This window comes from Doryrhamphus excisus, linkage group LG15 (assembly GCF_037039965.1).
Source record: "Doryrhamphus excisus strain RoL-2023G ecotype Guam linkage group LG15, RoL_Dexc_Guam_v1.1, whole genome shotgun sequence".
Taxonomy (NCBI): domain Eukaryota; kingdom Metazoa; phylum Chordata; class Actinopteri; order Syngnathiformes; family Syngnathidae; genus Doryrhamphus; species Doryrhamphus excisus.
The window spans coordinates 2,370,988-2,386,327 of record NC_136371.1 but is presented as its reverse complement, the minus strand read 5'-3'; the positions used below and the strand labels follow the sequence as shown (position 1 = coordinate 2,386,327).

General features: G+C 43.8%; 1 protein-coding gene across 1 annotated transcript in view; it reads left to right on the top strand.

The window, feature by feature from the left end:
• The first annotated feature begins 1,513 nt into the window (after positions 1-1,513).
• Positions 1,514-15,340, top strand: part of iqsec2b (IQ motif and Sec7 domain ArfGEF 2b) — a 32,953-nt gene continuing 19,126 nt past the window's right edge. Inside the window, exon 1 of the mRNA XM_078796812.1 lies at positions 1,514-3,076. Coding sequence (XP_078652938.1) covers positions 2,646-3,076 — 431 coding nt within the window. The 5' untranslated portion in view covers positions 1,514-2,645. The remainder of the gene's footprint in view (positions 3,077-15,340) is intronic.

Sequence of the window (15,340 nt, the reverse complement as noted above, 5' to 3'; positions counted from 1 at the left end):
TACTGTGAGATGTTATTTTTCTATGGAATTATCTTTTTTGAATTACTCAGGTTTTCTGATACTTTAGATACGCCATTCGGGGAGGGAAAGTAACACATTTTCATGACAGATGCGTGCATTATTTATGATTGAGGAAACATCCGGTGACAAAGACTGTTATTTTATTCTAATAACAATCCCATTAATACATTCTTGGATTAGTTCCCAACATGGTTCAACCCTAAAGAGTGTGTAGCTAATGCTAATGCTAATGTGTCACATAACTTTTATAACCAATGTTCATTTCCCAAAGGAGATTATATGTCTGAAATGTCAACATAATTCTAATAAAAGTGCAAATAAGCTGCTGAACCAACATCATCAATGTGTTCTTATTCGCATTGTTATTATAGTAATGAACAGCAGGTGGCAGCAAAATCACACCCTATGGGATGAATGAAGGAGACATTTAAAAGTGGTCCAAAAATATCCACAAACGGCTATGCAGATGTTTGAGAACAAGTCAGACAATTGTAATCTGCCCTTGGATGACATCTATTAAAGGATAAAACCTTGATCATGTTCCAGAGATCAATTATTAAGCCTGCTTTTTGACCATGACAGGGATTTTACATTTCTCTCTCACCTCCCCAACGCACGCTATTATATCACCTGTGTAAAAAAGAAGGATGAATCTATGGCGTCTCAGTCTAAATATGAGCACTTAAGTCCTGCCACTAAAAATAAGATTGCTGCGGGGCCTGCGTGTTTTCTTTTTGTCTTGTCCAAAGCTGCTGCCTTCTGTTCAAGTGGGCGCATCACAGAAGCAAACTCAGCTCAGGGGTGTCCAAACTTGTTCTAGTGAGGGATGCGGATGTTAAAACATGCTAACATGCTAATTCCCAATCCAGTGTAGGTCAATACATGCTAAGCTAGCTGAACAAAACACATCTTAGCTTTAGCACTCAGGGCTAGTTAGTAAGAAGTAGCTTGAATCAACACCAGTTTTCGTCTTTTCACTGTTTTGACACAAAATGGTTTTATTTGTACTGAAATGTGTCATTTATACTACATGAAAAATGATATATGATCTTTGAAACATGTGCTCCTTAAGGCTCCTGACGGTGTAAAGCTACTCGATGAGGAAATAAGGGAGCTGTGGATACACCTTCAGAATAAAATAACCTCCAATTGCCTTGTATTTATTTTGTAAAAATAAGTGACGCATCTCACATTTCTTAATAAAAATTAAAATAATAAGTGACACATATTGGTAATTTTTTTGTTATTTAGATTTAAAGGCACACAATGACATTCGGTTTGTTCGTTTCCGGTCGCTGTGCAGTACATTCCCTTTGAATGAAAACAATGTTTGATACATTGTAAATGGCACAGATGACATTAAATGAACAATATAACAATTGAGTATTGAGTAAATCTTAACATTTAAAATGTCTGGTGTCGTCATTTGGGTTTTCAGTTAGAAAATCAGTCAGCTTCCGTCTCGCTTTATTTTGAAAGACCCGACCAGAAGTTCATCATTACCGTGCACGTGACATTGAAGCGCTCCAGAGGCAAAAAACCGCACGTAATTCTGCAGTCCGGGCGCGCGGGAGGCGTCTTTGCGCGCCATTTATAATGGATTAGCGACAAAACACCTGTTAAAGTCGTTTTAGACAAGTACCAAAAATACGCCTTTTATTTGTGTCTTAGTATCAAAGCTGTAAAATAGAGGCGCACTTTCAAGACTCGCTTGCGTCCACTTCAGACTTTTTGGGGGCAGTCGCAGAATCTTTTATTAGCCCTCCTGAGGAGTTTCTCCCCGCCAGTGGCGAGTCTCCAAACGCGCGTGACGTGTAAGTACGTGCTGCATTATTGCTGCTGGATGTATAATCCCACACCGTGTCACTTTGGGGGACCGAGTGAAAAACCGAAAGGATGTGGTTTCGGAAGAGACGACCGGAGGGGAGCCGCTGGATCTGAAGAATAAACTTCGTAAGGCAACTTTGCTTACTTTCCAAGCCGTGAAGACGCATCGAGCCATGGGTTGAAAGAGACTCGCACGGTGGGGATCTTCAGTGTGGGAGGGAGAATAATCTTCTGAGTTATGTAATGACTGACACTGCCTGATTATTACTGATAGATCATAAATAGAAAGGCCACTGTGTGTGTGTTTGGAAGACTGCTGATGGATGCATTGACTCATTAGAAACATTTTAGTCATCCTACCAAGTACATTTAATTAACCTTACACTTTCCATTTGCTTGTGTTTGATTATTTTCATTAATGTAAAAATAATGATGGCTGACACTGTTAAACTATTCCATACTGATTTGCCATGCTCCTGGCGGCAGGAAATGAGAAAATCTACAGCTCGCTTTTCAACGTTGAACCTTCTTCTCTGCATGGCAACACCTCAAAAGGCTCCTAAGATGCTCTAATGCTCATGTCTGCCCTCCCGTTTGATGATATGTAGTCATCCTGACATCCTTCTTCTCTATGACCTCCTGTTTCTGACTACTTGACGCTAATAGTTCATTTTATCCAGAGCCTTCATTGGTGCCTCCCTCCCCCCAACTCATCAGGGCTGGTGGGGGGGGTGGATCGCGGCCCTTTTGGGGTCGAAGCAGCGGTGGCTTTCACCGCCAAAGGCAGGGCTTCTGCCATGGAGGCCAGCCCGGAGAGCCCCAACCGGGCCGTGGAGTACCTCCTGGAACTCAATAACATCATTGAGAGCCAGGCCAAGCTCCTGGAGACCCAACGGCGGCGTATCGAGGAGCTGGAAGGTCAGCTAGACCGCGTCAGCCAGGAGAACCAGGGCCTGAGGCAGGATCGCAGCCCTCGGACCGCTGGCTTGGAGCAGAACCACAATCACAGCCAGCCTCTGTCGCTTCCCATCCATCATGATGACGGAGACGGCAGCGCCTCTTCAGCTCAGACCAAAGCCGGGTCCGCCACCACGCCGGGATCCAGGGAGAGGAGGACCCACACCAGGCTGAGCCGTGGTCTCTCCTGTGGCTCGTCCACCACCGAACGAGACCACCTTGAACGCACCGACAGCACAGACACCAACACCAGCGCCACCATTCGCAGAAAGTAAGTCTCTTATGTCACACGTTATGAACCAACACCCCTATAGTCACCTTTACATTTATATTACCCAATTATGTACACATAATAAGAGTAAATAAGCCGTTTAAGACATAAATAAGACTTGTGTGTGTTGCTATAAATGTGTTCCCTGGGGGAGCTGAGTGACAGGCGGACAGGAAGTGATGTTTGCGGTGGGTTACCTGTTTTTATTAGGGATCATTGTGCCTCTTGTGACATCACCAGTGTTATTGATGTAGTCCAAATCATAAATCAAATCAAATGCTTCAGATAAATGTCGGCACAAACATTACCTCCGCTCTGCTTGTGCTTGGCAGAGGTAATAATGTAATAATGCTCAGTTGTGTTTTTACAGTATGTTTATTATTGTGTGTGTAGTTCAGTGGTTCGTAAACTTGAACGTGCCAAGGGACATATTTTACATTGGAAGCGTGCCATGACTTATTCTGTTGTATGAATGGCAACACGTGGCTGGGCTGCTGATATATTAACTTCTGCCATCTAGTGGAAGAGAATGTTATTGTTTTGAATGTCACTGCTGTGTAAATTGCTGACATAGATAGAGGAACAAAGGTGAATTGCAAGGGTTGAGTTATAGTAAGACACCATGGTGTCTATTTGGGTTGGAAGTAGAGCTACAGGAATTATTCAATAATTAATCATTATGGCAGTGTTGGTGTTTGGTTCATATTGATTTGGTCCGTCATGGGCATAACTGATTAGATAATTTAAAGGGGACCTTTCATTCATTCATTCATTCATTCATTCATTCATTTTCTACCGCTTATCCATACGAGAGTCGCAGCCAATCACAGGGCACATATAGTCAAACAACCATTCACACTCACATTCATACCTATGGACAATTTGGAGTCACTAATTAACTTAGCATGTTTTTGGAATCTATTATGCTCATTTTCCGACCCTTTCTATTGAGTTGTGGACTCCTATAGAGCAGCTACACACAATAACCCGCACAGAAAACTTTCTACATCTTCCATAATCTGCACCTATTCCAGTTGTATTTGATTTGTGCTTCCCGCCAAAACGATCTGTTGTCATTTTTTCCACCCACGCTTTGCCTCTTGGCACACCCACTCTGGTGTGATGTGGTCACACGCTCGACACACTTTGCCGTGGAGTTCAGAAGGGCGTCGCGTTTACTAAATGCAGACAATCTTGGTACAACATCGGTAGTGGAAGTGTAATCATTACGCTTTTTTGCTAAAGTACCGGCTTTCCCTTTCCCGGATTGGTGGATATTTCACGTTCATGCTTACAAACAATCCCATGTGAAATGCCATTGACGGATGAAAATATTTTCCGCTTGTTGGGAATCACCAAATACAATAACTTCTGCCCTAATATACAGAGAAAAAGAGCTTGGGGAAGCCACGCCCATAAGGAAGCCCGCTCCTCTGTGACATCACAAAAGAATAGTTATACCACGCCCTCTGAAACTGAGCGTTTTGAACCATCCTAAACTTCTTTCAGGGCTCACTTCCAAATGCACGAACCTCATTATCTGAAACTTTGGCGTCGTTTAACATGAGACTACAACATCCTAACTACATTAAAAGGTCGGAAAAATGGGAAAAGAATAATAGGTCCTCTTTAATGAAAAAACAAGCTTCATATTCATAGACTGTGGTACTTTGACGTGCATTTTATCAGTGTAGCAATATCTCTCCAAAAGGCCACTTAGCTTTAATGAGGTGACCATGTCATATCTGTCATATTTGCCCTTAATGTGTTCTATGTGAAGTTTTTATTTTTTCAAATCCGTCTTAAGCGAGCGCCTAGAAGCATGTGATGTGTCTCCAACTCATGACTGACCTTAAGTTAGAGTGCTGTAAGCTTCGGAATACGGCAAGTGCATCCGTCCTTGTTTATGATATTATTATACGCACAGTCACACACATACACACTAGTCAAGTCTGCATTATGTTTCTTTAGTAGGCAGCAATTTATGTCGAAGAAAATAGTGAAATGGAATGTGTCAGTCTTACGTGATACAATCGTTTTGATTTTGACACTATCTGTTTTCACTAAGTCCCAATCCTCTTATCAGTCTCTGATTCAGACTCCACTAAATCCCTCGTCGACTCAAACTGCCTCTTCTCATCCCTGGGGGTGTCTTAGTCATTAGACGGAAGCACATATTAGTTATTAAACACGATTAAATACTGTGATGGATTGTCTCTTGTTATTTACAGTCTCAGGGAAGAACTAAAATTGAAACACTTCTATGCTAGGAGAACGTTAAAAAGCCATAGCATTTCAGTATGTGGAATCAAACTATGGAATGGATTGAGTAAGGAAATCAAACAATGCACAACGATGAGCCAATTCAAGAAACAATACAAGCAGTTGATGTTTGCTAAATACAAGGATGAAGAGTCTTGAACCAGTCATGATGTGCTATATATATCACTATATTGACACTGACTATGGTACCCATTATGGCATTGGATGCTCCTATCACTGTGACAAAAAAAAAAAAAAATTATTAAAAAAATTAATAAAAATAAAGTTAAAAAAATACATAAATTATATTAGGAAAGCAGGAAGTGAACAAATGTAACAGTTACTGATTGTAAAAGTACCAGATGGAGGGGTAGGATTTAATAAGCTTTGCTTCTTCCTACTCTGGGATAGTGCTGGGATAGGCTCCAGCACCCCCCCGACCCTTGTGAGGAAAGGCGGTAGAAAATGAATAAATGAATAAATAAATGTGCCCTGTGATTGGCTGGCGACCAGTCCAGGGTGTACCCCGCCTCTCGCCCGAAGACAGCTGGGATAGGCTCCAGCACCCCCAACGACCCTCGTGAGGAAAAGCGGTAGAAAATGAATGAATGAATGAATAAATAAATAAAAACTTGAACTATATTAGGAAAGCAGGAAGTGAACAAATGTAACAGTTACTGATTGTAAAAGTACCAGATGGAGGGGTAGGATTTAATAAGCTTTGCTTCTTCCTACTCTGGGACAGTGCTGGGATAGGCTCCAGCACCCCCGCGACCCTCATGAGGACAAGTAGTAGAAAATGAATGTATGAATGAATGAATGAATATTAGGAAAGCAGGAAGTGAACAAATGTAACAGTTACTGATTGTAAAAGTACCAGATGGAGGGGTAGGATTTAATAAGCTTTGCTTCTTCCTACTCCTTTTGGACATGTGGAACTGGGAACTGATTATGCGATGCATTCAATTGTAATCTGATGCACGTTCAAATGAAATAAACCATTACAGTACCTATGGCTGCATGCCTATGGAGGGGGGTCAGATCAACTAGAAGCATCCTGTTGCTGTCTGGCCACCACATATAAACCCCCCCGTGTAAATTTAGTAAAATTAGGCAGCGGAAACAGGAAGAGGATATGAACTTACTCAGTAGGTCTAAAAGAAAAAAGGTGGAACACACATGGACTCGCCATCTGTTGTCAGGGTGCGTAGACAACGAAGGGGATGGAGACGGCAAGAGCAGCGCTAAGAGAGTTGCCTTTTGTTTTTATTATCTAATTGCTTTTTTAGTCCTTCAGCCAGCGTGCTCGTGTCTGCCCTTTGGCTCGCCGCTCCTCACATCACCCATAATTCATCATCGGCTTTTTTTTTGTTTTTTTGTTTCCATGCGTGCGGCAGCTGCTGCATCCGTACTAAGAGTCTCCTCCCCGCGGTTGTCTTGTAAACAGCTGTCCTGAGCCTGCCTTGTTCCCCTCCTCCCACTAATAGCACTGTGAACAATGCGAGGCCTCCGGGTGATGTGATGTTATAAACGCAAGCACCTCCAGCCGAGAAGCGCATTTTTGTTACTTTTATGGTTAATTTTAGGTGAGGTCACACGGGCGCATTTAATGTATGTCTCTTTATATAACATTGAGCCTAAAAATGTGTGCAAAGGAGAAGGATGGCTCATACTGAGAGCATGAGATTAATTAGTGTAATCACAGTATAATTACTACTGGCCGGAGGGCGGTCATATATAATTTCTGTTTCTGTTCTTATACCTGGGTTGTCCGTTATTAGACACCCCGTAGTCCTCATCGCGGTCTCGCCATAATGTGACGCTTCCTCTTGTTGCAGTGGCAGGATGAGGACGAGCATCAGGGTCAGCTCGAGGCCTCGGTGGCGCTGATATGGAGAGCAACACCGTTATATAACACCAAAAAAGGACTTCACAGTGCCTTCTTCGTGTCTCTTTAGCTGTCACGGTGGGATGCTTAAAGCTCATGCGGGCCGAGCGAAGGTGCTCCACTGCTCCCATTTATGTGCCTCTTCACACACGCAGCCTCGCGGTTATGTGCTCGTCGCTTTCGGAAATTGGTGTTAATTGTGGGAATGTGGATATCGCTAATGGGCTTTTGTTTCAGAAGGAGCTTAATTTACTAATTTTATAACTCCCCCTCTGGCTCTCTCACGCATACGTACGTACCCACGTACAGTCGCTATCTTCCCCTCGCTGTTTCGTTTCCTATTGCTGGAGATGTGACTCAGACTAACTGAGCGTTGTTCACTTTTCTATCCCCTTCCTGTGCACACTTGGAAATGGTAATGGTTTTATTTCATTTGAACATGCATCAGATTACAATTGAATGCATCACATAATCAGTTCCCAGTTCCACATGGCCGAAAGGAGTAGGAAGAAGCAAAGCTTATTAAATCCTACCCCTCCATCTGGTACTTTTACAATCAGTAACTGTTACATTTGTTCACTTCCTGCTTTCCTAATATACATTCATTCATTCATTCATTCATTCATTTTCTACCGCTTATCCTCACGAGGGTTGCTAGGGGTGCTGGAGCCTATCCCAGCTGTCTTCGGGTGAGAGGTGGGGTACACCCTGGACTGCTCGCCAGCCAATCACACGGCACATTTATTCATTAATTTATTCATTTTCTACCGCTTTTCCTGACAAGGGTTACAAGGGTGCTGGAGCCTATCCCAGATGTCTTTGGGCGAGAGGCGGGGTACACCCTGGACTGCTCGCCAGCCAATCACACGGCACATTTATTCATTAATTTATTCATTTTCTACCGCTTTTCCTCACAAGGGTTGTGGGGGTGCTGGAGCCTATCCCAGCTGTCTTCGGGCGAGAGCCGGGGGGCACCCTGGACTGGTGGCCATCCAATCACAGGGCACATTTATTCATTCATTCATTCTTTTTGTACCGTGTTTCCTCACAAAGGTCGTGGGGGGGTGCTGGAGCCTATAGACACATATAGACAAACAACCATTCACACTCACATTCATACCTATGGACAATTTGGAGTCGCTAATTAACCTAGCATGTTTTTGGAATGTGGGAGGAAACCTGAGTACCCGGAGAAAACCCACACATGCACGGGGAGAACATGCAAACTCCACGCAGAGATGGCCGATGGTGAGATTGAACTCTGGCAATATATGTTGCCAATATAATTTAATGAAATTTTTTTTATTAAAAAATTAAATAAATTTTTTTTTTATTTTTTTCTATATGTTTTTTTACATTTTTAATATTTTTTATTTACATATTTCAAAAAATTTAAACAATTATTAAAAATTATTTACAATTTTTTTTGTCACGTACCAAAGTACTCGGTGATATGAGCATCCAATGCCATAATGGGTACCATAGTGCGTGTCAATATAGTGATATATACAGTGAAGAAAATAAGTATTTGAACACCCTGCTATTTTGCTATTTCTCCCACTTAGAAATCATGGAGGGGTCTGAAATTTTCATCGTAGGTGCATGTCCACTGTGAGAGAGATAAACTAAAAAGAAAAATCCAGAAATCACAATGCATGATTTTTTAACAATTTATTTGTGTGATACAGCTGCAAATAAGTATTTGAACACCTGAGAAAATGAATGTTAATATTTGGTACAGTAGCCTTTGTTTGCTATTACAGAGGTCAAACGTTTCCTGTAGTTTTTCACCAGGTTTGCACACACTGCAGGAGGGATCTTGGCCCACTCCTCCACACAGATCTTCTCTAGATCAGTCAGGTTTCTGGGCTGTCGCTGAGAAACACGGAGTTTGAGCTCCCTCCAAAGATTTTCGATTGGGTTCAGGTCTGGAGACTGGCTGGGCCATGCTAGAACCTTGATATGCTTCTTACGGAGCCACTCCTTGGTTTTCCTGGCTGTGTGCTTCGGGTCGTTGTCGTGTTGGAAGACCCAGCCACGACCCATCTTCAATGCTCTGACAGAGGGAAGGAGGTTGTTCCCCAAAATCTCACAATACACGGCCCCAGTCATCCTCTCTTTAATGCAGTGCACTCGTCCTGTCCCATGTGCAGAAAAACACCCCCAAAGCATGATGCTACCACCCCCATGCTTCACAGTAGGGATGGTGTTCTTCGGATTGTACTCTTCATTCTTCTTCCTCCAAACACGCTTATTGGAATTATGACCAAAAAGTTCTATTTTGGTCTCATCTGACCATAAAACTTTCTCCCATGACTCCTCTGTATCATCCAAATGGTCATATGCAAACTTAAGACGGGCCTTGACATGTGCTGGTTTAAGCAGGGGAACCTTTCGTGCCATGCATGATTTCACATCATGACGTCTTAGTGTATTACCTACAGTAACCTTGGAAACGGTGGTCCCAGCTCTTTTCAGGTCATTGACCAAGTCCTGTCGTGTAGTTCTGGGCTGATTCCTCACCTTTCTTAGAATCATTGAGACCCCACGAGGTGATATCTTGCATGGGGCTCCACTCCGATTGAGATTGACCGTCATGTTTAGCTTCTTCCATTTTCTAATGATAGCTCCAACAGTGGACCTTTTTTCACCAAGCTGCTTGGTAATTGCTCCGTAGCCCTTTCCAGCCTTGTGGAGGTGTACAATTTTGTCTCTGGTGTCTTTGGACAGCTCTTTGGTCTTCGCCATGTTACAAGTTAAAGTCTTACTGATTGTATGGGGTGGACAGGTGTCTTTATGCAGCTAACGACCTCAAACAGGTGCATCTGATTCAGGATGATACATGGAGTGCAGGTGGACTTCTAATGGGCAGACTAACAGGTCTTTCAGGGTCAGAATTCTAGATGATACACAGGTGTTCAAATACTTATTTGCAGCTGTATCACACAAATAAATTGTTAAAAAATCATGCATTGTGATTTCTGGATTTTTCTTTTTAGTTTATCTCTCTCACAGTGGACATGCACCTACGATGAAAATTTCAGACCCCTCCATGATTTCTAAGTGGGAGAAATAGCAAAATAGCAGGGTGTTCAAATACTTATTTTCTTCACTGTATAGCACATCATGACTGGTTCAAGACTCTTCATCCTAGTACAGGCTGACTTACAGGCTGATTGATGGACATGGTTATAATATATGGGCAGTACTTAGTGCAGTGGGACAGTCAAACAGCAGCTGTCATTCTCCTTTTCCTTTTCCTTTTCAGGGCATAGATTAACAGGGATGGTTTAGGACTTAAATCAAAATGTTGCAACAGTGCTGATGATTGCTGAAGATGTCTTCAATTGAAATCATGCATGTGTGTGTGGTGTGTGTGTGTGTGTGTGTGTGTGGGAAGCAACCCGAATGTGGGTGGTGTTTATACCTTCTACTCTTCATTTTTGAGCATGCAGAGTCTTTGTGATGTTTTTTTTTTTTTTCACTCGGCACATTCATAGAAGAAACAGGTTTAAGTGGTTTATGGTTTCATATCATGATTAATGATTATAAGACGATAAGAAGACCGGCGTGTCTGTCATTGGTAAGCAAGTGAATGTCTCCCATGTTTTTCACAGGAAGTGAAATGTCCTTGGGTCACCACAGCTCTGAGAGAAATAGTTGCTGTGGAAACCGTGAAGACGAAAGTTACGATATTACATTTCAAATTGCAACAATCCAAATACATTCACCCCCCCCCCCCCCCCAACCGACATTTTTAAAATGGTGTCTTTGTCTGAGCATCAGCTGTGGCACTTCACAGAGCAGAAATTAGTGGTTTTTGCTCACTTCCTGTAGAGGAGGCTGGTATCGGCGTGTCAATCACAACCGAGTGGATCTAGTCGTGAAACCTTCCCAGCTAGCCAAGCATGGCACCTAGCACCATAGTGGACTCCTTCAGTCATCTTCAGTAATCATTTTCCAAAGACGCATATCTTTGGCTGCGGGATGTTTGTCAAACAGTCACGCGCATGTTCTGTGGAGCAAAATAGCAAGACTGGTTACCGTGGGAACGCCGTGAGCTCTTCTGTGAAGAACTCAGTGGGCGAGAGAGACACAGAATAGAGAGAGGAGAGGGTGGGAGTGGGAGCAGGAGCATAGTCAAAGACAAACAAGCGGGATTGAATGATGACTTGAGGAGACGTAACCATGAGAGATTATATTCCTCGCGGGTTAAGTTTCATCAAATAACTAAATACATTTTTTTCAGTTTGTCACATTTAATGTCACAGCGACCTCCACGATCCACGGTCTTCTTTCCACTTGCACATGTGCACAACCTCCCAGGTGCCTGTTATATTATATTATTCAATTGCAACTGTAAGTGTTCCCCTCCTTCCTCGAGCTTTTGCCTAGCACTCATTGCCATACGCCCACACAGGCAGTCCACACTGTTGCCAAGCAGCAGGAGACTCGAGCGTACAGAGGAAAGTGTGTTTGTGTGTGTTGGGGGGGGGTTGAATTTGATGGAAGGGGAGGGGCGGTGTGTACAAAAAAACACCCCTAACTTTAGGCTACAACGCGGCATGTGTGGTGATCAAACCGTCTTTGTTTGTCAGTAGGAGTCAGGCGGGGTCACACGATGGAGGTGGGATGATGCAGAGCGCTCCCACTCTCTCTTTCATAGACATCGGTCAACAAATGGTGAAAGTTTAATTTGAAGAGGCTTGGACCAAGTCAGGATTGGATGGATCGGGGATGTTGCGATCAGGGTTGCGATTAGGCTGCCGATACCGATATTCGATGAGTGAAATCGGTCGATACCGTTACCGATCACGTAAACAAAATGCTGGTATCCACAACTCATTCATTCATTTTCTACCGCTTTTCCTCACGAGGGTCGCGGGGGGTACTGGAGCCTATCCCAGCTGTCTTTGGGCGAGAGGCGGGGTACACCCTGGACTGGTTGCCAGCCAATCACAGGGCACATATAGACAAACAACCATTCACACTCACATTCATACCTATGGACAATTTGGAGTCACCAATTAACCTAGCATGTTTTTGGAATGTGGGAGGAAACCGGAGTACCCGGGGAAAACCCACGCATGCACGGGGAGCATGCAAACTCCACACAGAGATGGCCGAGGGTGGGATTGAACCCTGGTCTCCTAGCTGTGAGGTCTGCGTGAATATATAATGACATAATTTCTAAATATTCTATTATCATTATTATAACCATTCATTCATTTTCTACCGCTTAGCCTCATGAGGGTGGTTGGGGGTGCTGGAGCCTATCCCAGCTGTCTTCAGGCTGGTGGCCAGCCAATCACAGGGCACATATAGACAAACAACCATTCACACTCACATTCATACCTATGGACAATTTGGAGTCGCTAATTAACCTAGCATGTTTTTGGAATGTGGGAGGAAACCGGAGTACCCGGAGAAAACCCACGCATGCACGGGGAGAACATGCAAACTCCACACAGAGAAGGCCGAAGGTGGAATTGAACCCTGGTCTCCTAGCTGTGAGGTCTGCGCGCTAACCACTCGACCGCCATGCAGCCTATCCACAACTCATCTTTTGTATTTCTTGTCCTGTCACATTATTAACTGAAAACCTGAATGAAAAGCAGGTTTGCCCACCTCTGCTGGGTCCCCCCGCTGCCTTCTGAACCGCATACCAACTGTTACTCGTCCGTAAGCTTGGCACCGCTGCTAAAATCACTGATATGGACCGATACCGCTCCGTGTTGGTCTATACGTAGCCTTACCTACACACAGACACCCCCGCACTATTGATACACAGCTGACACCAGCAACCATCCGCATCCTGTTCCCATTTCACGCTCCGTCGTTCACGCCTCTCCTGATTGGGTTCACCCTTGCCCTCCTCCATGTTCGACCTCTCCCACTCTCATGTAGCTTGTTGTCCTCCCACGCTTGCTCCTGCCAGCAGCCTCTGTCGACTCTTGAAGTACACACCACCTCAAACCTGCATGTGGTGCGTTACTTCCTGTAACCTCTCTGCGTTTCACTTTCACATTTCACCTTCATATTGACTTTTTTCGTTAGCTGTATATGAGAGTTATTTTTTTTTAAAAACAAGAAATGGTCTTGTACAGCGGCACTGTACAGGCACTGTACAGTTCAAGCCTACCCTTTTTTTATAGTGGGGATGATCTGACGGGAGATAGTTGCTGGTGAAACACAAATATGTGCGCAAGCGCAACTTACATAACAGTTCCTCCACTACCAATATTGAACATGTCTGCAGGTTCATTGTTTTTTTTTATTTTTTTTTTCCTACACAGATAAAATCTTACAAACTTGCCATTTCCAAGCTTGTCATTTCTGTGTTTTCTTACTTGTTCTGCACTAAAAAAACTTCCTACTCTGTAGTGACATTTTTAAACTCAGCAAAGAACTACACTGCCACAAGTACTCTCACTATTGATCAGTAGTACTCTCACTGTTGATCAGCGTTGACTGTTAAGTCTGCGGAGTCCTATAGAGCAGCTACACACAATAACCAGCACACAAAGCTTCATAGATCTTCCAGAATCTGCGCCTATTCAGCTGTATTTCTTTTGATTTTGCGGTTCCCGTGAAAAAAACGTCTGTTTTAATATATTTCACCCACGGCCCGCCTTCAGGCACGCCCAGTCTGCCCACTCTGTTGTGGTTGGTCGATACCAATCAAAGAATAAGTAGTATCTCCTATCCTCCTATCCTCACGAGGGTCGCATGGGTGCTGGAGCCTATCCCGGCTGTCTTTGGGCGAGAGGCGGGGTACACCCTGGACTGGTGGCCAGCCAATCACAGGGCACATATAGACAAACAACCATTCACACTCACATTCATACCTATGGACAATTTGGAGTCGCTAATTAACCTAGCATGTTTTTGGAATGTGGGAGGAAGCCGGAGTACCCGGAGAAAACATACGCATGCACGGGCAGAACATGCAAACTCCACACAGAGATGGCTGACGGTGGAATTGAACTCAGGTTTCTTAGCTGTGAGGTCTGTGCGCTAACCACTTGAGCCCCGTGCAGCCCAATGGTACAGATACTATTTCATTCATTCATTCATTTTCTACCGCTTTTTCCTCACGAGGGTCGCAGGGGGTGCTGGAGCCTATCCCAGTTGTCTTCGGGAGAGAGGTGGGGTACACCCTGGACTGGTCGCCAGCCAATCACAGGGCACATATAGACAAACAACCATTCACACTCACATTCATACCTATGGACAATTTGGAGTCGCTAATTAACCTAGCATGTTTTTGGAATGTGGGAGGAAGCCGGAGTACCCGGAGAAAACCCACGCATGCACGGGGAGGGTGGAATTGAACTCGGGTTTCCTAGCTGTGAGGTCTGCGCGCTAACCACTTGACCACCGTGCAGCCCATTGGTACGGATACTATTTGTAAAATTGAATTAAGTGTGTTTATTGTTGTTGTAAGCTTTTAAGTGTGTATTGGCCTCATATTTGGCAACGAATAATCAAATAATCCTACAGAATATGAAATAATGGAAAGTTTTATGAATTATGGGATGCATTATTTGTACACATCAAATGCCCCATTTTGTGTGATTTTCTTAACCATCAATTACCCAACTTTTCCTGAAATAGGATTTAATTTCCACCTCCTGTGGCCAGCCTGAGGCAAAAGAGTCCATTTTGTTCGGTCAACACAGCTGCCCGTTCCACAAGCTAAGTTAGCGCACCGCCTTCTCCGCGCTTCTTTACTCAAATGACGGGGACTGCGTGTCCTTGACAGCAGCTGGCTGCAGCCAGAGCCCAGTCATTTACATACATGTTCATCTCCTGCCACCGCTCTCTGCAATCTGCAGATGGAACATTCCTGCCAGGGTGGAGGAGCGGAGAGAGATGCTTTTGTGTTTGAGGTGCGCTTTTTCAAGAGTGGATCCAGATTTATGTAATCCATTATGGAGTTTCTCAAAGAAAACTTTTTCATTCATTAACTCCGCTCCGGCAGACTCATTCTGAGAATGACCTCCTTCTTGTATTATTCGAATAACGACATTCCCACATTTGTATATTCCCACGCTGGCTTTTAAAAGTGCCGTCCATTTTGAAGTCATTCTGCTGTATGTTGCGTCACGCTT